The sequence below is a fragment of the Scardinius erythrophthalmus genome, assembly GCF_964197995.2.
Source record: "Scardinius erythrophthalmus genome assembly, chromosome: 9".
Lineage (NCBI taxonomy): Eukaryota > Metazoa > Chordata > Actinopteri > Cypriniformes > Leuciscidae > Scardinius > Scardinius erythrophthalmus.
Genome location: NC_138229.1, coordinates 30,163,157 through 30,185,526, shown reverse-complemented (window position 1 = coordinate 30,185,526; position 22,370 = coordinate 30,163,157). Strand labels below are relative to the sequence as shown.

At 35.7% G+C, this 22,370-nt stretch overlaps 1 protein-coding gene across 1 annotated transcript; it reads left to right on the top strand.

The window, feature by feature from the left end:
- Positions 1-422: 422 nt before the first annotated feature.
- On the top strand, positions 423-22,128 carry ccdc39 (coiled-coil domain 39 molecular ruler complex subunit; the record flags this gene model as incomplete). Its single annotated transcript, XM_081375213.1, has 24 exons — positions 423-515; positions 620-739; positions 847-993; positions 4,235-4,393; positions 5,369-5,461; positions 5,587-5,715; positions 5,883-6,074; positions 6,930-7,033; positions 7,141-7,273; positions 8,249-8,443; positions 8,551-8,715; positions 10,890-11,027; positions 11,367-11,575; positions 11,910-12,033; positions 12,927-13,086; positions 13,435-13,541; positions 15,441-15,581; positions 16,159-16,338; positions 17,032-17,120; positions 17,299-17,481; positions 18,715-18,854; positions 19,090-19,170; positions 19,575-19,672; positions 21,795-22,128. 20 exons carry the CDS (start codon positions 423-425, stop codon positions 17,462-17,464), a joined length of 2,844 nt encoding a protein of 947 aa, XP_081231339.1. The 3' UTR covers positions 17,465-17,481; positions 18,715-18,854; positions 19,090-19,170; positions 19,575-19,672; positions 21,795-22,128.
- Positions 22,129-22,370: the final 242 nt, after the last annotated feature.

Sequence of the window (22,370 nt, the reverse complement as noted above, 5' to 3'; positions counted from 1 at the left end):
AGTTTAAATCTTCAATACGGGCTTTTAATATGGAAGCTCGTTTCCACCATTGAATAAAAATAAATTCTCTGACCTTTTTCCTCGCAACTGCGATTTTATATCTTACAATTCTGAGGAAACAAAGAGAGAACTGTGAGATAAAAATGTACAGTTATCTTTTCCTTTTTTAATTCCGTGGCGGAAACAAGCTTCCAAAACCTAACCTGAGATAAAAAACAAACAAAAAAACAAAAACAAATTCAGTTCGCGATAGAGGAGCGTTTGGCGACACCTGTAGGTTGAATGCGGCACATCTACAGTTAACGTCGTTGCTATGAAACGAATCTTGTAAACACAACGATAAGCAACGGCGTTCGTAAACGTCTGGTAATCTAATCGAGCCGTTTGTGTTTTGTTCTTGAACGTCTCTGAAACAGAGCAAAATGTCTAACGCTCTGTTGTTAGCAGAAGTTGGTTGGGACGCGGGTTTCGCCCTCCCTGTGGCAAATGCAGAGAATAAAGCATTACAGGAGGAGGTGAGTAAGAAGTCTACCTGCTAAATGACATGTCTGAATAACTGATTTTAAGAGGTGTGTGTGTACCTAAATTTAATTTTCTTAATTTCTTCTTCTCTCTACAGCTTCAAATGAAGCAAAAGGAGCAATTAAATCTTGAGAACAAACTTAATAAACACAAAGATGTTATAAATGCTTTGACTGAACATCTCAAAAATCTAAACCAAGAGCTCTCTCACACTCAGGTATGAGATAATGGCAGTAGAGGAAGTTGATTCTTCCTGTATTTTCTGGTTTTGAACAGTAAGGCTGAATGTGTAACGCTTGAGCGGGATTGTTTGCATGTGTTTAGGCTTTGTGCAAAGCCAGAGAGAAGGAGACTGAATCTGAGGAGCATTTCAGAGCGCTGGCGGAGAGAGAGACAGGCCGCTTGAAGCAGGAGATCACTGAGCTGGAGAATCAACTGAAAACACTGAATGAGAAGAAGAACGCACAAGAGGTTACAGCCGATCCACACCTCATCCATATTACATGACCTGTGCTTTCGCATAAAAAGTCTCAAAGCAACCATGAATAAAGAAACCATCATTCATTGGTGTCTCACAAACTACAAATGTATAAATATGTGTACACACACTACAGTTCAAAAGTCTGGGGTCATTAAAGGTGCTCTAAGCGATGTCACGCGTTTTTTAGGCCAAAAATTTTTTTATCACATACAGCAAACATCTCCTCACCATCCGCTAGCTGCCTGTCCCCTGAACACACTGTAAAAAGCGGTTTCTGTAGACACCCCAGGCTCCACAAACGGCAAGAAAAACAAACAGGGCTAACCCACAACATGAAACATAACAAACTGTTCCAGCCAATAACCGACAAGAAGGATTTGGGGGTGGGGTTTGGGGGGTTAGTGCGCGGATGAGGAGGAGGGAGGGGCGAGCTAGCCTCCGTTTTGTTTGACAACACTTTAAACGTCAACAAGAAGTGACGTCACCCAACATCACTTAGAGCACCTTTAAGCTTTTTTAAAAACTAGTGCAAAATGCCTGTGCAAAATCAGTTTTTGTGTCTGTTTTTAGTAATTGTTGGTTTGGTGTGTTTGAGTGCTCATTGTTACAATTACACAGCAAAAGTTCAGTGACATTTTTATTTGTGCATGGTAGAAAGCACACAGTGAACTCTGAGAAAACGCTACGCTTGAGCAAACAGTTTGTGAATAGGCAACTACAAATGATGCCCGTGTAAGAGACTGTGAACGCACTGAAAAGGATATGTTTAGTTGGTGATTAGCATAGGCTACTATTACACAGTAGCGATAACGTTAAGCGCACCAGAATGAAATATAATATTCAGAAGTAAACAGCATAGCTGACTTACAGATTCAGTTTACATCCACAAATGAATAAGCGTGTCGATTCAGGGAGCAGTGCAAAGTGCCCGTGTAAAATCAGTTTTTGTGAGCTGATCGCCGTCAAAAAAGTTCATGAGATATTTCTTAGCGACGGCTGATTTCAACAGTTTCAATATGATAAAAAATAAATTTTATATTGATTCAATGGATTAATTGTATTTTGAAAAAAAAGTGTCATGAATTTATTGCATTTTGGGGGGAAAATAATCTGGTTTTATAATAGATCTTTTGTAAAATCCACATCTGGATTAGAATTTTTTATGATATTATAACCTAAAGATGCTATGTGAAAGTTTGAAACAGAAAATAGTGGTTTTCATCTTGCCACTTTCTTGGTAAAGAAAACACATTTTTACTCAAATTAATCATAATGGATTTATCACATTCTGGAGCCAAACTATAATATTCAGAAGTAAACAGTGTAGCTGACAGAGGGTTTATGTCAGAATGTTTATTTTTAAACCACAACCTTTTAAAAATGATATATTTAACGATATCTTTAGCATTTCTCATCCAAACAACGTCAAACTTGGCACTGCACTTACTCGTGCCTGTAGCAAGACACCTGTCGAGTTTGAAATCCATTGGACTAATGGTTTAAGAGATATGCGAATAACACACACACACACACACACACACACACACACACACAGACAGACAGACGGACAGACATACAGACTGACGTTTCTGTAATTTATAGATAGACTAGTGCAAAATGCCCGTGCAAAATCAGTTTTTGTGTGTGTTTTTAGTTATTGTTGGTTTGGTGTGTTTGAGTGCTCATTGTTACAATTACACAGCAAAAGTTCAGTGACATTTTTATTTGTGCATGGTAGAAAGCACACAGTGAACTCTGAGAAAACGCTATGCTTGAGCAAACTTATGCTTTGTGAATAGGCAACTACAAATGATGCCCGTGAAAGAGACTGTGAACGCATTGAATTGGATATGTTAAGTTGGTGATTAGCATAGGCTACTATTACACAGTAGCGATAACGTTAATAAGCGCACCAGAATGAAATATAATTTTCAGAAGTAAACAGCATAGCTAACATATAGATTCAGTTTACATCCACAAATGAATAAACGTGTCGATTCAGGGAGCAGTGCAAAGTGCCCGTGCAAAATCAGTTTTTGCAAGTGTTTTTTAGTAATTGTTGGTTTCTTGGTAAAGAAAACACATTTTTACTCAAATTAATCAAAATGGATTTATCACGTTCTGGAACCAAACTATAATATTCAGAAGTAAACACTGCACTTACTCGTGCCCGTAGCGAGACACCTGTCGAGTTTGAAATCCATCGGACTAACGGTTCGAGAGATATGTGGTTAACAGACATACAGACAGACACACACACAGACAGACAGACGTTCCTGTAATTTATAGATAGATAAAGTGGTACTGATATCCAGCAAGCACCCATTAAATTCATCAAAAGTGGCACATTTATAATTTCAATTTCAAATAAATTATGTTCTTTTGAGCTTTCTGTTCATCAAAGATCCAGAAAAAAGTATCACTGTTTCCACTAAAATATTAAAGGTAGGGTAGGCAATTTTCAAAGAGGCTAGCAATAGCGAGCTAGCTTTGAAGCTAGCATAAGATCCCTTCAGAGCGTCTCCAAAAGCCATGCCTCCTTCAAAACGCAGAGCGCTTACAGCAGGGAGCAAACAAAAGCAGTGTGAGAGACGGCGTTAAACTACCTCATGTCTCAAAACACTTAACATTACAATAATAATGAACATAAACAACTTAAAGAACACTGACCTGCACCAACTGACCGCTGCAGATTCATTTCGGCGTTGATAGTGTCGGACCGTATGCAATGATTGGATGAACATTTTATGGTCCTACGCCTTCCACAAACGGTATACAGTATATACAAATAAAAATTAATTTAGACCACTTAAATTAGTGATTGCAGTCAGGATGTGACAACACTTTCAACCAGCATAACAAAAAATGTGTCTGGAACAAATCTCCTACCCTGCCTTTAAGCAGCACAACTGTTTTCAACACCGATGATAATAAGAAATGTTTCCTGACCAGCAAATCAGCCAATGAAAATGATTTCTGAAGGACAAGGAAGACTTGAGTAATGAAGCTGAAACTTCAGCATTGCCATCACAGCAATAAAATATGCTTTAAAATGTATTAAAAAAGAAAACATTTATTTTAAATTGTAATAATATTTGACAGTTTTACTGTTTATACTGTATTGATCAAATAAATGCAGCTTTGTCAAAAACTGAACGTTTTAAATACTTTTATTTTATTAGAAAGGAACATAATCCTAATCCTAATGTAATTCTGTCAATATTTTCACAGAACAGCATCTTTAAAGCCACTCAGAAGCTTGAGGAACTGAAGAGTCAGCTGAAATGGGACCAGCAGACCCTGGAGGCCTGGCTGCAGGAATCAGCACACAAGGATGAAGACACCATGGCCATCATCAAGTACGCCAAGCAAGACGAGAGCAGGATTCGAGTGAGTTTGTAGTACCAGCCGTTTGAGTTGGGTCACTTTGAAAGCCAGTACTGAGCTGTCATAAGGAAAATGTAAAAGGTTGGTTGCTTTAAAGGGTTGAATGCATTTGCAGCACTCAACTGTTAAACCAGAAGTGTGAGACTGACAAGTAACACAAAGTACCTGGGTGAATCTCACAAGTCCTGCCAAGAACATGTTTGACAATTGCCAAGGACCAGATCATCTTTAATTTGTACATTATGATAATTATAATTTAGGGGACAAATGTGCTTAATTGTAAAAGGTAATATTGTAACAATAAGCTTTAGTTATAATATATTTAATATTGAATATTTAATTAAAATAAATAAAAATGTATAACATTAATTGTATACATTGTATAAGCATTATTTTAGTATCATTGATATACTATTATAGCTTTTGTTAATATTTTGAATTACATTTTATTTTTATATTTTTATTTTAGTTTCATTGAAATACTATTATAGCTTTTGATAATGTTTTGAATTACATTTTATGTTTACATTTTTGGCTAAAAAAGTTATGTTGTATTCTGTTGTGTTTTTGACATTTTTATTAGTTTTTTAAAAATATGTCTATATAGTTTTTATTAAGTTTTATTTTTGAATTTTAGTTCATTTAGTTATATTGGTTATTTTAGTACTACAACTTAAAATGAATGAAAATGATAAATGTTGCCTTGGCAACTAGCTAAAATAAAATAAGTTTTTTAAATATATTTTAATATATTTTATTTTATTTCAGTTCATTTTAATGTTTATGGTTTTAGTTAATGACGCTAATATCATATTTTAATTTAAATATTATCACAATGTGACATTTTTTATGAGACTCACTCACTTGTATAGCAAGTATTTTACAAATACTTGAAAAGCAATATGCTAAGCTATAGTTTGTATTGCAGAATAACTGCCATGTCTGGGCTGATATAATATCTGCTGTCTTTTGAATCAGGAGCTGACACTGAACATTGAGAAGTTGACTCTTGAAGCCAACCAGAAGAGAAAGACCTTGAACAATGAAATCACTGAGTCGGTTACAGCACAGGTGATGGATATTTTCCTTTGCTCCCTCACATTTCTCACTCGTCAGAGGACATTTTTATGCTTTGAGCGTGCCATCATTCTTACAGGCTTTGGTCTTTGCATATGCACTTGTATTTTGGGATCCAGTTAGCTTTGGACAAGACAGCCGAGAGCTTTCGTCAGGCTCACATTGAGAGGCAAGAGATTATCGACCAGTGGGAGAGCACCATCGAACAAATGAGGAAAAGAGACCAGGAGATACAGCAGTGTGCCATGGTAACCTGAAGATGGCGCTCTTTTAATACTAAGACATCATTAAATGCACAGCGTTTCTGTAGATGTAAACATATACATTGTAATTTTCTTAAAAAAATAGCTATATCTACCATTTAATTCTGAAAATGCTTTATTCAACTTTAATTGTAAATCACTCGATCTTCTAGTTGCAAGCGGAGGTGAACCAAACGATTAGAGAGAAGAATGATTTGGTCAAGGAGAGGAAGGACTTCATGGAGCGTGAGATAGAGAACAATAAAGAGCTGGAGAGGAATATAGACACGGCTGAACGTCAGGCGCTTCGACTCAGACAGCATCTCCAGGAAGAGGAGGGGAACGATAGACGACTGCAGCATGAGGTGAGTCCATGACAGCTTTCCAACATTGGGGTGCTTCTCGTCTCTTCGCTCCTCTGTCCTCAAACCTGTGACCCAGAGGCCGATCAAAGTCCATCATGATGAAAGGCGGATCAGTTGTTAGAAAGGAAAGGATCTAGTACTGTGGATCTCAACATGGAGGACGGGCCCACTAGAGGGCCTCAGCAAACTTCCAAGGGGGCTTCAAGATGACTTAAAAAAGAAGCATTAAAAGTCAAGATATTTCATAATACTCTGTATTTTTATACCAAAGTTTCCCCAAAAATAAAAATCTACAATTTACTCACCCTCAAGTTGTTCTAAACCTATATGTGTTTCTTTCTTCTATTGAACACAAAAGAAGATAGTTGATAACCAGACATTTTCTGGTCCCCATTGACTTCCATAGTCATTTCACACTATGGAAGCCAATGGGGTCCAGCAGCTGTTTGGTCACCCATATTCTTCAAAATATCTTCTTTTGTGTACAGAAGAAAGAAACTCACACAGGTTTAGACTAACCTAAGGCTAAAGGTGAGTAAATGGTGACAGAATCTTCAAGTATCCCTATAAAGTCAAAAAGGTTGAGATCCACTGATCTAGTCCCATCATACCAAGGCTGTTTTGGCACCTAAACACAATATTTTTTTTGTTCTTCAAAAACATTGGGTTACTATGTATATACCACAGTAGATTAATATGGTTATCATGGACATTATACCATGGTATTATACCAGTAATGTACTATGGTACAGCCACAGTACATCTTTGTAAGGGTAGGGATTTTTTCATGTTAATCAAATGCAAATCAAGATATGAATTAGGCGAAACTAATCAAATGTGGTGTTTTGCTCTCAGGTGGAGGTTCTGAAGGGAACTTTAGAACGAACAGCCACAGATGTGGAGACCACCAGATCTCAGCTAACCAGCATGAAAAAGAACATTCAGAACAAAACAGCAAAGTAAAGCTTTTTCTTTTCTCAGACGACTGCTCAGTCTTATAGTTCACAGCAAATTCATAGCAAATATCCAATTCATTGTAGTAATATATATAGTTCTTTTGTTGTAGGGTTGCAGAGGTAAAGTTGCATATTGCTGCTCTGAAGGAGAAGCTGCTGGTGGTGATGGAGGCAGTGCTGGATGGTGAAGAGCAAGCAGCACAGATGGAGCAACTGCGCAAAGAACAGGAACAGAACATTAAAGTGAGTTTGACTCCTCTGACTCTTTTTGACTTTTTGACACAGCAATTCGCTGGCAATCTGGGCATTCTGTTTTGCAAATCAGATGGGGCTGGATGCCATACTGTCGCCTCTCTCTCTCTCTCTCTCTCTCTCTCTCTATATATATATATATATATATGTATATATATATATATATATATAACTATACTCTATTTAGTATAAGTAGAGTTTTAGAAATGTTCAGAAATGTTAGTATATCTATTGACCACTCAGGAGGAGAATTATTTTAGTATTAGTTATATACTATTATGGTTTTATTAATTTTGAGTTAGCTTTCATTTTTAATGTTCATTTTATTTGTAGTTACATTTTTAGTAATTTTGTTATGTGCTTTTGTCTTTTTTTTTTTAAATATTAATTTTAATTTAGGTTTAGTTTAGTATTTTTAGTTCAGTTTTGTTTAGTGAGCGTTTCAGCCTATATTTATATTTTATTTAATTTAATTTTACCTTTATTTCAATTAATAAAACTGTTTTTAATAGTTTTATTTGACGATAGTAACCCTGGTCCACAGTTTTGGAAAAATAAGACACATGATTCACTGTTATTGCCAATAACATAAATACCAGATATTATAATTCTGTGCTATTTTGTAAGTAAGTTAATAAAACACGAAAAACTAAAATGAATTTACAACATTATAATGCACAGTATGGGAAATGGATATTCATTTAGAGATTTACTAAAGATTACATTTAACCACCAGTGCTATTAAATTATTAGTGTTATTAAAATATTAACAAAGTGAGCGTTAAATGTAAAAATAGGGGAAATGAGAATTACAATTGATTAATTCAATTTCTAATATCAACCCATACCTATATTATTTTAAACGATTTTTTAAAAATGATTTGTTAAGCCTGTTTGTGATTGACTTGTTAATGAAAGTTATTATGATGTGTCTGTACTTGGATTAATAAAGCATTAATTGTGTAGGAGATCGATGCTCAGCTGCTCCGGCAGAGAGAGCTCATGTTCAGGAAGAGTCAGGAGTTGCAAGGGCTGCGTGAAAAAGAGAAGAACATCACAGCTGAGATCTGCGCCACTCGGGCCGCTCTCTCCAGCCTGGAGAGCAGACTCAGCAAACTGGACCAGAGCATTCTCAAACAGCAGATGATCATCTCCAACCAGGCAAGAGAACAAATAGTTATCATCTGAATAAATTTGTCAGCATGCAAGCGGGGTCGTTTTCTAGAAGCTGACAGATGACTCGAGTGTCGTTCTTTTGTTTGGTCTAGGACTTTCAGATCCAGATGCTGGAGAGGAAGACTTTACACCTGCAGGGGAAGGTGAACACAAAGGAGAAGGAAGCTCTGGAGAAGAGGGCTTCTGATCTGGCTGAAGCTCTAGAGGAGAAGAAGAGGACGGCCGCCACACTCAACACACAGCTGAAGAAACTCCAGGTGAGAGTGTGTGTCTCTGCTGTTACATTGATTTCTCAGAGCTCTCCTCAGCTTTGGAGAACAGCTGTTTTCAGTAGGCTCACAGGTCCGATTCACAGGTGATATGTCATAAATGTGTTTATTCAGGGCTGCCAACTTTTGAGTTTAGCTTGGAGTGAGATTTTTTTTTTGTGTGTGTGTGTGTGGGGGGGGGGGTAACTAAATAGAATTTTATGAAGTTTAGTGACATGTTACAATGTTTACACTGTACAATGACTGGTAGGATACAGTTTTTATTATTGCTTGACAAAAATTTCAAGATTTCATTTCCATTCTTGTCATTTGATTCCGATTTTGATTCAATATTGACTAATTTGGATACATGTTTATTTCAAATTTTATTTAAAAAAATAATCTCACCTAATGCTGTAAACATAGAGGGCATTAAATATAATGCAGTTTTTGTTATAATAACAATTATTTAATGACATAAGTAAAAATATAATAAATATGTAATATAGTGCTTAGCAAAATCTCCTCTATAGCTATTTTTTCTATTCAATTAGCATGCTATGGTCATTAAATGGCTTTCCTGAGGTAAATGTAACGTTATGTGACATAATTGTTCTCCTGCTGTTATATTGACCTCTTTCCGTGGTTGAAAAACACTAATTGGTCGATATTATGTATACTTTTTCGGTAAGTTGTACTGCATCTTTAAATAAAAAAGTAACAGATGATCGGTTCACGTGCACTTGAACTGAGGCGCTCAGCGATCTGTCACGTCACATTTACAAGCGCCAAACGTATTTTTGTCTGAATTTCGTAATAAAATTGACGGAATCTAAGAGCTGAGAATTAGTTTAATATTAAAAGTACCTCTTTGCTCCGCAATTTTTCTGTGCGTGAGAAAATGGATGTGTGGCGTGAGAGCGTGTGAAAAGTGTCAATTGCGTGAGTCTCACGCTCAATGCGTGAGAGTTGGCAGCCTTGGTTTATTGATTGATTACTGATTTCAGTTTTTTGGTATTCTGCCCTTGAGTTGTTGCAATTAAAAACAATGCACCTTATTTTTCTCTCAATCTTACATTTCCTGCTGTCCATGATGCAATATAAATATCTGGTTCAGTCATGAAACTCTAGAGAGTGCAGGCTGATAGGTCCTTTACATGCAATCTGCAAGCAATCACATGATTACCGCATGGCACAAGCTGATTGGCCTCTGCTGATCCTGTAGCCAATGAGATTGCATGCTCAACATTTAAATAGTCTGGTTCAGTGTTTGCTGTTGTCTAGTCCTGTATCAGAGTTCCTCTGAAACCCTCCACCTCCCCCAGCTTCACCTGTCTGGATCTGTTACGGGATTTATGTCTGTCTATTTACGCAGCTGCTTCAGCAGATCTTACATTCTCACAGCAGCGTGTCTGTATATTATCAGTAGCAAGTCTATACTTGCTCTTCTGCTGCAGCAACATAGCAGATCTAGTCTGCCAAGATAAAATACATTAATAGTGCCATATTCAATAACATGCTAAAACTATTCAGAGAATTGTCATGATTCAAATATAAAGTTGCATATAAATAAGCATTGTGAACTAGTGAACTAACAGATTTAAAACAATTGGCAGGTGTTATTTGTGATATTTCAAGACAAAATAAAAAAATAAGAAATTATTTATTATTTAAAGCTGATTAAACCTATTTTAGGAACATAAACAGTTTTTTTGTATTCTTATTTCAATTATATTAATTAATTAATTCATAATAATTAATTATTACTGATAATATATATATATATATATATATATATATGTATTGTTGAAGTTTGTTAAGTCTTTTTTTTTCAGTGACAGTAAAGACATTTATAATGTTACAAAAGATTTATATTTCAAATAAATGCTGTTCTTTTGAACTTTAATAAATTGCATTTAAAATATATTCAAACAGAAAACAGATATTATTATATACAGATAACAATTTCACAATATTACAGTCTTTACAGCATTTTTCATGAAAGAAAATGCATCCTTGTTGAGCATAAAAGACTAATTCCAAAAACATTTAAAAAATCGCACCAACCCAAAACTTTTGAACGGTAGCATATACTGTATATTCTTTTGATTTGGGGGTGGAACATGACCTGTTTTTGGACCTGTGTATGGATGTATTGTTTCTAATGGTGCATATATTCTCAGGATGATATCCACTGCATTAGGAAAGACGCAGAGAAGAGCGAAGCAGAGAAGAGAGATCTGACCTCCAAGATCCAGGAGCTGGAACTCTTCATCGACATCTCTGAGAAAGACCAGAAAAAACTCAGGCTCAAAAAACAGGTCAATAACTTGATTGTCCATCACTGATAAATGTACCAGGTATCTGTACCAGGCCACAGTATTTCACTAAATTCAAACTCTCAACCATTATGAATTTCTCTACTTGCCAGTTTGCATGCATCAAATATTTCTCATTTAACACATTTCCATTCAACAATTTCCCCCCTACCATCAGCACTTGCTATCAGCACAACTTATCAAATTTGAAATACATTATTTATCTATTGTGGATAACTTAATCTATCAAAGCATTTTATAAAATATCAGCAGTAAACCATGTTAGAAAACAAACCACATTTGCTCTGTTGCACACGTGTGAACGTCGTCTTCTTCCATCAGGACAGTATGGTGGAGAAAGGTCTCCTGAAGATGGAGGTTCAGCGGCTGAGAGACCTGCTGTATGACAGAGCAGATGTAGTGCTGACTCTGGAGAAGAGACGTCTACAGCTGCAAGCGGCCATGAAAGAGAGAGAGGAGGAGATCCGTCTGTACCGAGAGATGCTGGTTAAACAGATCAAGCTCACCGAGCAGGAGAGACAAGGGCTCAGGTAAAAACACGCTAGCCAATGATAAATTAAAATGATTTTATTATATAGTGTGGCTTAGAAGATACATTTAAAGGTATAGCGGAGGATCTTTCCGAATTTTAGATTAGACCCGCCCTCTCCACTTTTTGAAAAGTTTGATTGATTCACCAGAATGATTGACAATTAGGAGGACCAATAGCATAGGTGATCCACCCGGAAGTAAAAAATCCTCCGCTATACCTTTAAACTACAATACATATATAAAAATGGAAATAAGTTGATCTGCACTGATGTCATATGCAGTATTTGACTCAACATTTTTCTGCACTCTGTTGGTTGTGACAAATGGCCTCAGTAATGCTGTGAACGAGAGAATGTTCAAAATTGACAAGATGAGGAAGAGGTATGAGATCCTGACTGTTTCCATGGCTGCACCAGAGGGAGAGGAGGATAAATCCCAGGCCTACTTCATCATAAAGGTATCATACCACTATTTTTAATAACATTGATTATTTTTCCACTTAGATGCATTGAGCTCTATCAAGTGCACAAGGTAGAATCACAGTAAAATAAGTCATATTATTTCATGCATCAGATTCCTAGAATGAAAAATCTTGTTCATGTGATGGCATTCTTAATGAAGGATATCCCTTTTTTTATAATAAAGAACATTCTTTAATGCTTTATTTTTGTGTAGTGTTATTTCATTAAAAAAAAACAATATACAGTACCATTTAAAAGTTAGGGGTCAATAAGATTTTAAAAGAAATGCATACTTTTATTCAGCAAGGAAGCATTAAATATATAAAAAGTGACAACAAAGACATTTATAATGTTACAAAATATTTATATTTCAAATAAATGTTCTTTTGAATTCTCTATTCATCAAAGAATCCTGAAAGATAATGTATTGTGGTTTCTACAAAAGTATGGCAGCACAGCTGTTTTCAACATTGATAATAATAAGGAATATTCCTTGAGCACTAAATTATTCATCATATTACAATGATTTCTGAAGGATCATGTGACACTGAAGACTGGAGTTATGATGCTGAAAATCACAGGAATAAATGACATTTTAAAATACGTTCAAACGGGAAAGTTATTTTAAAGTATAATACTATTTCACAATATTACTGTTTTACTGTATATTGTTGATCAAATAAATGCAGCTTTGGTAATCACAAAATACTTCTTTCAAAAGCATTCAAATTAAATGTGGTTTCATCAAAAACAAAGAGGAAGTGCAGCTTAGGTTTTTGCATTCAAAGCATTCCCAACTCCTGACTACTCCATATTTTTCTCTATATCTGATGAACATTGCAACTCCATATATGTCACAACATCTAATAAACTCTGACTTTTTCCAAAGGCAGCACAAGAGAAAGAAGAACTCCAGCGTCAGGGGGATGTTTTGGACGCCCAAATCCGCAAGGCAGAGAAAGAGATCCACGCTTTGGAGAACACCCTGCAAGTTGTCAGCAACTGCAATACAACCTACCGCAAAACCCTGACCAAAGTCACTGAGTCCAGTAAGTATTTCTAGAATATTAAACTCATAGATTACTCCAAAACATAGTCATACTCAAACTTGCCAGCTTTTTAAAACATTCTCCACCGCTAATGTCACCATGTGTCTGTTAAGGTTGTTTGGTTACCTGAAGTATGAGGAAAATAACAGCTGTAGCTATGCACGAGCAACACGTCATCAAATTCAATATTTTCAGCTTAAGCCATACCTACAAGCAAACGTCACTTTTTTGTGGTATAGATATACTATGTAGGTTTTATTTGGCATGTAAACAATATCTGTAATGTTGCAGTGTATATAATCAAACAGAATTTTGTTGTGAGCTGAGCAGTGCACCATCTCGCTGTAGGTCCCGCACACCAGGAGAAACTCAAGCTGGAGGAGCAGAGACGAGCAGCCGAGGACAAATACAAATTTAAGAAACGGCAAATCCAAGAACTGCAGGAGGATGTTGAAGTAAATATGTGTGTTGACGTAAACATTCTTCGAGACAGAAAATGCGGACAAAAATTACATTTATATAAATATGTGAAGTATAATCTCTCATGATACAGAAATGTATGTCCTAACATTAGTTAATTGATCTATTAGGTATCATGGAACTAACATAATTATATTTAAATATTATATATTATAAAATATATATTTAAATATTGTTTTGTTTTAATTATAATTAGGTCATTCCTGCAGTTAGTTTTGTGGATTTTGATCTGAGCAGGTTTGTTAAAAAAAGAAGAAGTTAAAGTTCTATTATTATCTTTTCAGAAGGAGAAAATGTCTGTCCATCAGAAAACACACTGGTCAAGCTCAGGCCTCAAGCTCGAGTAAAACCTAATAATCATTGTGCATAATCAAGTGCATTGAGTAACAGCCAGGGTGGACATTTTAAGCTAATAAAGCCCATTACTAGCTGGGAAAGAACAACATGCTAGCAGAAGATATATTACCTGTCCATTTATTAATAAAGAAACATTTTCATGTCCAGTATAAATAGACATATCAGGGTGACCATGTTGTGTTTGATGCTATTAGATAAATATTCCAAAAATTAGGAAACATAAGTTTATGACTAACACTTTGTTCTTGAAGGTGCTTTCCCTCCAAGTAAATTATGTCACTTCTAGCAAGTCATGTGATTTAGGGCATATACTATATGGACTAGGGTTTGAAAGACAAACTAATTTAATGGTTTACACCTTAAAAAAAAATGTATGTATTACAATACATATTATATAAATATTTTATGTCAAGGAGAGTAAGTATGTGTATAATAAGAATAAGGAATTGCTAATTAAGATATATATATAGAGAGAGATAGATAGACCATAAGTAACCATAGAAACAAACAAGGATCAGGAACAACACTGTCAAACAGAACAGAACCAAACCAAAAGACAATTTAACTAACATACTTGTGACAGGGGGCAGATAAAAGCCTATGCAATCATTTCCAAAGGATCATCTGATGATTTGTGATTTTTGGGGATAATGTAATTGTCTCCCAAACTTGATCAGAAAAAATAACTTGTATATCACCAGTGATGTCCTTAGACCAAGTAGTTGCTATGGAAAGTAGTTTGTATGAGAGAGGAGTAAATAAATGAAGCAGAGGTAATAGAGTTTTCAGATGGAAGGATTAGCTTTCGTAAAGGATGCATGAGCAATTGTGGATTTCACGGAACTCCGTAAGCGCGACGAGCAAACCATATCTGGAGATACATGAAAAAGGAAGAGCATGGTAAATTAAAAAATGTCCTAATATCCTGACATTTTCAGGCCTTTGTCAATTTGTGCCGAAACAATTTACATTACGTGTGACCCATTATGGTTAGTTTATCCACAAATGAAATTCCCTTTAAGGACAAGGAAAAGGGTTATTTCCTGATATATATATATATATATATATATATATATATATATATATATATATATATATATATATATATATATATATATATATATATATATATATAAATAAATATATATATGTGTGCCCTATAATTCAAAGTGTGTACTTTCACTTTAATATTTATGTTACTAGGTAACACAAAAGTTAAAAAGAATGTTTGAAAACAAGTCTAGCAAGTTCCTGTAAGCCTGTTCTGTAAAAAGTAAAAACATGTTAATTAGCAAGGCCAGCTTGATTCAGTAATGTTAAAGGTATAATGGAGGATCTTTCCGAATTTTAGATAAGACCCGCCCTCTCCACTTTTGATTAAGTTTGATTGATTCACCAGAATGATTGACAATTAGGAGGACCAATAGTAAAGGTGATCCACCCAGAAGTAAAAAATCCTCCGCTATACCTTTAAATAAAATAAAATCATTGATGATGGCACATTTTTTACATTTCAGAGCATGTCCAGGACATTGGAGGGTCTTCTTCAAGAGGAAGCCGATCGGAATGAGAGCATTGAGAGGAACCGAGCACATGTTCTCTCTCTCAACAAAGACATCCTCTCTCAGGAGGAGAAACTCAATAGAGCCGCCAAACAGGTCTGACATACACCCTCACAATTATCCAGCTTTATCTTTTCAGATTCATACAGAATCTCAAATCACTTTTCTTTTGTAATTAAGTTGTCACCTTTAGCACTTACAATAGGCTATTAAATGGCAGGTTTCATTGTGACAACTTACTCTATACAGTTTGACAACATGCCCTGCTAAGTAAAAAGTGTGACAACTAACTCTGGTCTATCATATACAAGGTTCTGTCATGAAACTCCTGGCGCAGGCTGATGGGTCCTTTCTCTGCTAGCAATCACAGCCCTCATTTATACATTTTATTTCATTTATATTATCAGCAGCCAATGAGCTCATGTGTGTCATTTGTGTATTTGCAGTAGCAAGTCCTGCAGCAGCAGAAGCATAGATCTATTAACATGATATGAACAGACATATTAACATGGTCATACCCATTACCATGCCAAACACTCTTGTCATGACGGGAATATATTTATATGTAATGTATATGGCTAGTAATGACCAAATATACCCATGTTATTGTTATTATCCAATATAAGACAGAGAGCGCCTGATCTTATAATCTCATCCTATTTTTGTCTCACAGTGTGCCAAATATAGCAGGGAAATTCGGTCTGCTCAGAACACCAAAGAGAAGACTTTTGAGGAACGCGACATAGAGCTACGAGAACTCAGAGACTTAAATAAAAGCCTAAATAAGATGCTCCTAGAAGCCATAGAGGAGAATCCTGACCTAGCATCTACAGTACAGATACGTTTTATGCAGGTACAGCTTGACTGGAAAAATGACACATCATATGATCTAAGCAACATGTAGCCTAGTCATTGTAAAAGAAAAAAAATAACAATTCATTACAAATCGAAAAATTTGTCAAAGTGATACAAAGTGGCAGTAAGTTCAAGCAAGGATAAGTTAACTGCACATTTCAAATACTTTGAATTACCTCATGTTGAGTAGGATAAAGTTGAATATAAATTTCTGAGATTATTGTGATAAGTTGTAAGCATATACACTACTGCTCAAAAGATTGGGGTTGATTGATAACTGAACATTTGGGGTTAAACATTGATAATAAAAAGAAAATGTTTCTTGAGTAGAAAATTATCATATTAGAATGATTTCTGAAGGAAAATGTGACACTGAAAACGGAAAATTCTGCTTTGACATAGCAGCAATAAATGACCTTTTACCATACATTAAAAAACATAATAATTTATCACCTATTACAGTTTTGTCTGTATTTTTGATCAGATAAATCCAGCCTTGGTGAGCATAAGAGACTTCTCTCAGAAACATTAAACAGATCTTACCAACCCCAATCGTTTGAACAGTAGTGCTTTTTTACAGTGGGGTCAATTTATCAGTGGAATTCTTCTGAGATTATTTTACTCATTACTTGCTTTGTTGCATCTAAATGAAGCTACTAATGAACTGTAATGGTTGTGTTCCTCATTGCAGGCTGGTCTGACTCTGCCCTCTCCTGCTTCCACTCCATCCAGCCGTCTGAGCTCAAAGATCAGCTCAGCGCGCAGTTCTGCTTCACATCGGTATTCACATAATCATGCTTTCAACTGCAAACTATTGCGATTTATATTCCACGCGTACAGTACGTCTGCTGCTATCCAGCATATTATTCAGTCAAGTGTGACTGTTTATACCAGACAAATATGCGTGACATGTGGAAAGTCCTGATTGTTGACTTACGTTGCCCCACATGCGTTTCAGATCCTCAAATCTATCGGCCTGCAGTAGTGCCAGAAGCCAATCTGTCACGTCCACCCCAGTGAAGACAGTGGATCTGGGATTGGGCCTCTCCGTCACGTCCCCGCAAGGATCTCTGCCGCCCAGCGCTGCCAGCAGCAGCAGGAGCAGCAAGTGCAAGAGCCCATAGACACATCAGATCTCACTGTGAGGAAGACTTGTGTGTCTGTCAGCCAGGATGTTATTGTTTTTAATTATACCACCGTTCTCGTTATTCCAGTTTTACCTCAATGTTTAATTTATCCCACTCAATGTTATCTTTAAAATGACTTAGGCTGTTTAAAATTCACTTTTATCTCTGTGTGTGTGTGTGTGTGTGTGTGTGTGTGTGTGCGTGCGTGCGTGCGTGCGTGCGTGCGTGCGTGCGTGCGTGCGTGCGTGTGTGTGTGTGTGTGTGTGTGTGTGTGTGTGTGTGTGTGTGTGTGTGTGTGTGTGTGTGTGTGTGTGTGTGTGTGTGTGTGTGTGTGCGCGCGCGTGTGTGTGCGTGCGTGCGTGCGTGTGTGCGTGTGTGTGTGTGTTTAAATTTTTTAGAAGTTTGTTATTACTTCAGACTTTACTGTTGATTATACACTACCGGTCTGAAAAAAAGTTTGAAATAATTAAGACTTTTATAATTAGTGGTTTTTAAAGAAGTCTCTTATGCTCACCAAGGATGCATTTATTTGATATTTATTAAAAAAAAATACAGTGAAAAGAACATTATTGTAAAATATAATTACAATTTTAAAGAACTGTTTAATACTTTAATTATATATATATATGTCAAAGACATTACTCCAGTCTTCAGTGTCACATGATCCTTCATAAGTCATTCTAATATGAGGATTTGCTGCTCTGTTGTTGTTGTTGTTGTTATACAATGGTACATAAATAATCATCATATCAGAATGATTTCTGAAGGATCATGTGACACTGAAGACTGGAGTAATGATGCTGAAAATTCAGCTTTGTTCACAGCAATATATTTCATACAAAACAGTTCTTTTAAATTGTAATTATATTTCACATTATTACTATTTTTACTGTAATTTTGACCAACTAAATGCAGCCAAATAGACTTCTTTCTGAAACATTAATCATTCCAGTCTTAATCATTCCAAACTTTTGACCAGTAGTGGAGACTTTTTTTCCTTGAAAAATTACAACCGTAGGTCTTGTTTCATTTCGATACTTATGATTGTGTTATGTGGCAGCAACAAAGAAAGAAACAATAAAACCCTACATTCATTAAATGTTTTGGCCCACGATGAACTGAAAGAAAAGAACGAACAACTTCCTTCTACGGCCCATTGTGTTTGTTTTGGGAACGCTGGGGTGTGTCCAGTCTCTCTATTGATAGAAACCCGTGAGACTGACACTTCAATCAACGCCCTCATACAGCCTTAAAACCTGAAGAGCCACTGACCGTATCCATACACGTTCCTCCAAAAGGATCATTTGCAGAACCAAGGAGAATATGTTCCACTACATCTTGTTTGTTGGATTTCTGTGTTTTTCTGTGGGAGAATCCACCACTACTGGTAAGTGACTGATCAAACTCTTACAGCTTCTCAAAATGACAAAAATACTGGAGACTTACTCATATATTCATGTCATTTTGCTGGTCCTTACCCTTTCAACAGGCTTACTGATTCAGTTCATGAAAGAATGTTTTATGATAAATATGAAATATTGTCCTTTTCATTTATATATTCTCTCAAAAAACCTGTTCTGTTTGATTAATAATGGTTATTGTGTGTTTAATGGAACTCACAGATGCTCCTACAACCATAGAGTTGACAGCAGACACATCAGAAAGCTCAACAATGACTTATGAGCCGTCAACACCGCAGCCTGGTATAGTTCCATTTTTTGCTAGCCTTGTTTGTTTAATATAACAAATCAATTTTAATCAGACTACATTGTGTCAGTTTACTCAGCTGTGGATTTCACATAAACTTGTTAGTAGTGAACTTTAGTTTAAAGGGATAGTTCAACCAGAAAAAAAAGTCTGTCATTACTCACTTTGGAACACAAAAGAAATGAAGAAAAATGATAAACTGTTTAATAAAAGTCCATGAGTTCCAAAACAACAGTAGACTGACTTTGAAACAAAGTCATACAGATTTGGAATGACATTAAAGTGAGTGAATTATGATGGAACTTTCATTTTTTGGGGGTGAAATATTGCTTTATTGTAATTTGGAGATTAGTTACATATGTAATATATGACGTTGTAAATTTTCTCTTGCTGTATACAGGCCCTTCAATAATTACTGGTTTGAGGGTAGCTGTCAAATCTGTGGTGGATCTGTCAAGTAACCCTTATTCACCTGAGATGATGCTCCTTGTGCGTCAGGTAATTCTTTAGTCTCTTCACCTTTACAAAAGTATATCCTATAGAATATAAAGTATTACAGTCAGTTGCCCAGAATTATTTTCACACATAAAGTGGCATTTGCAATTAATTTTTTCCCTATCGTGACGTATATCCTATTGAAACTGGTTCTCCAACTAGAATTTTTTTTGCCCTTTTGGCACTCAGTCCGGCTGAGGGGGGCGTATTCCGGCGGGAAAGTGACATCAATACATACCCTCTATATTCCATAAAACATGGAAGTTACAATTTGGATTTCATGGTGACTTTAAAGGTGAGGCCACATTAGTGAAAACTGACAGGGGGAAAAAAAGTGTGTGAAATATGTATGAAGCAGTCACTCAACTCGGCGTATTCTTGTGACCAACTTGATTCTGATCTATTGAAATGACTTGCTTTCGGTTTCTAGTTTTTGTCTTCAAAATGGAATAATGAAGAAACCGTTAATTTATCACATATTCAACCATTCTCGTGAACATAAACTAATCTCGTAATTTTTTGGTATTTTTAGGGGCCAAGCACCGAAGGTGCGGAGGCATCTATTGTATCTGTTGGCGATCTTATTATTATTCTTCCATTTCTTCTTCTTCTTCCGCTCTGGGAGTCTATGGCAGCCCATAGAACCGCTTACGGGAAAGTTATGAAATTTGGCACACTGATAGAGGGCAGCCTGAACAGTCACCATAGCAAATTTGTAGTCTACAAATCAATCCCTCTAGCGCCACCAACTGTCCAAAGTTGCACACATGTTTATGCTAATAACTTTTGAATCATAATGAAACAAAATTCTTTTTTCTTCTGATTCATTAGCTCAAGACGATTCTATGACGTAATTTTCCATTATGAAAATTTGTCCGCCATTTTGAATTCTCCGAAAAACCTACTTTTTCGAACTCCTCCTAGGCCGTTGCTCCGATTTTCACAAAAATTGAACCAGATCATCTCCAGACCATGCCGAATTCATGTTGATTCGTCAAACCATTCTCGAATACTGCACAAACTAATTTTACGTAGCGCTTGCGAAAACAGACGTAAGGCTATATTATTAGTAAGTGGCATAAAAATGCAAACAAAGTCAGGTGTGGGTAATTTTTTTTATGTTTATACATATAAATGTCTATAACTTCAAAACGAAATGAGATGTTTTCACCAAATTTGACACACATATGTATGGGCTCACTCTGAGGACACAAAAAAATTAGTGGGATTGTGCCTCTTGTTGGCGCTATATAGAGCAAAACATGAAATTGCCATTGACTTCAATACAGTATTGTGATATAAAATTTTATTTTCTGAACGCATTAGCATATCGTTATGAAACTCGGTATGAGTCATCGCACCATGCCTTGAAGGTACTTAAAAAGTTTCGGGGCAGTGCCACCTTGTGGTAAAACATTTATAACGAAATTTCAAAAAATGCTAATAGCTTCTGAATAAATTTGCCTATTGTAATGACACTGGTCTTAATAGATTCCTTGGGGTTATGCCAAAAACATAGATATACATTTTTCCATAGTCAGCCAAACTTCCTGTCCGCCATCTTTATTTTCTTTAAAACCTACTTTTTAGAACCTCTCCTTGACCGTTCATCTGATTTTCACCAAAATCGAATCGTATCGTCTCCAGACTGTGCCGAGTAAAAGACGAAACCGTTTTCGTATACCACAGCAGCAAAGTTGAGGCATGATGCCAAAATGACTATTCAGGCTTTATATCTGCAATGCCTTGACATATTGACACCAAACTTTGTATGTGTCATTGTCACTTCACTCTGACTGCATCACATCGATTTCATTATTGCGCCACCTATTGGTTGAAAGTGATAAACCATTAAATCATATTTTTAGTTATTGTATGTGATTTTGTATGATGTATGACATTTTAAAACAAAACATTTCACAAAAAGACTGCCTACATCAGCTAAATATCACAAATACACTGGTTATTAATATTAACTTTTGAATGGCTCATTATATTAAATTGAATATTTCTTATTTGTACTGTATAACTTTTCATTGTTTTCAGTGTTTGCACTGATATGAATAGGCTATTAAACATCAAATTAGGCCTCAATAAAGTTCTATAATGTTCTCTGTCCTTTCAGATCGAAAGTTTCATTCCTTTTGAACAAAGAGCAACGACGTCCATCACAGTGAGAAAAGTCCAGAGAAGCTCCTAGAAATCCTATTAATGTTGTCAGCTATAGTGCTATAGTATTCAAATTGTTAGTATGGTCAAGTTATAACTATGGTTTTGTTCTTTGTGTATATGCACTGATCTATATAATGACTATATAATTCTATATAGATCAGTGTGAATATGTCTTTTCAGAGCATTTGATTGTATGTCATTTTATATATGTATACACAGTAAGATATGCTGTTGTGAATCAAATGCCATTCAGCTCTGGACAGCAAATAAAGAGTTTTGTTTCAGATAACAGATTTTATTTTTGTTTTATTTTATATATTTTTGTTTGTTTATTAAAGGCCCGTTCACATCAAGGGCGATAACTATAAAGATAACGATTAAGATATAATTCTAAAAATCGTTCTCCATATTAAAGAATAACAGAGTTCACACCACAACTATAACGATAAAGATATGAGGAACGATATCGTTGGGATCACTTTCAGAACGATTTTTTTTCCAGCTGTCAAACAATAAAACACTGACAGCC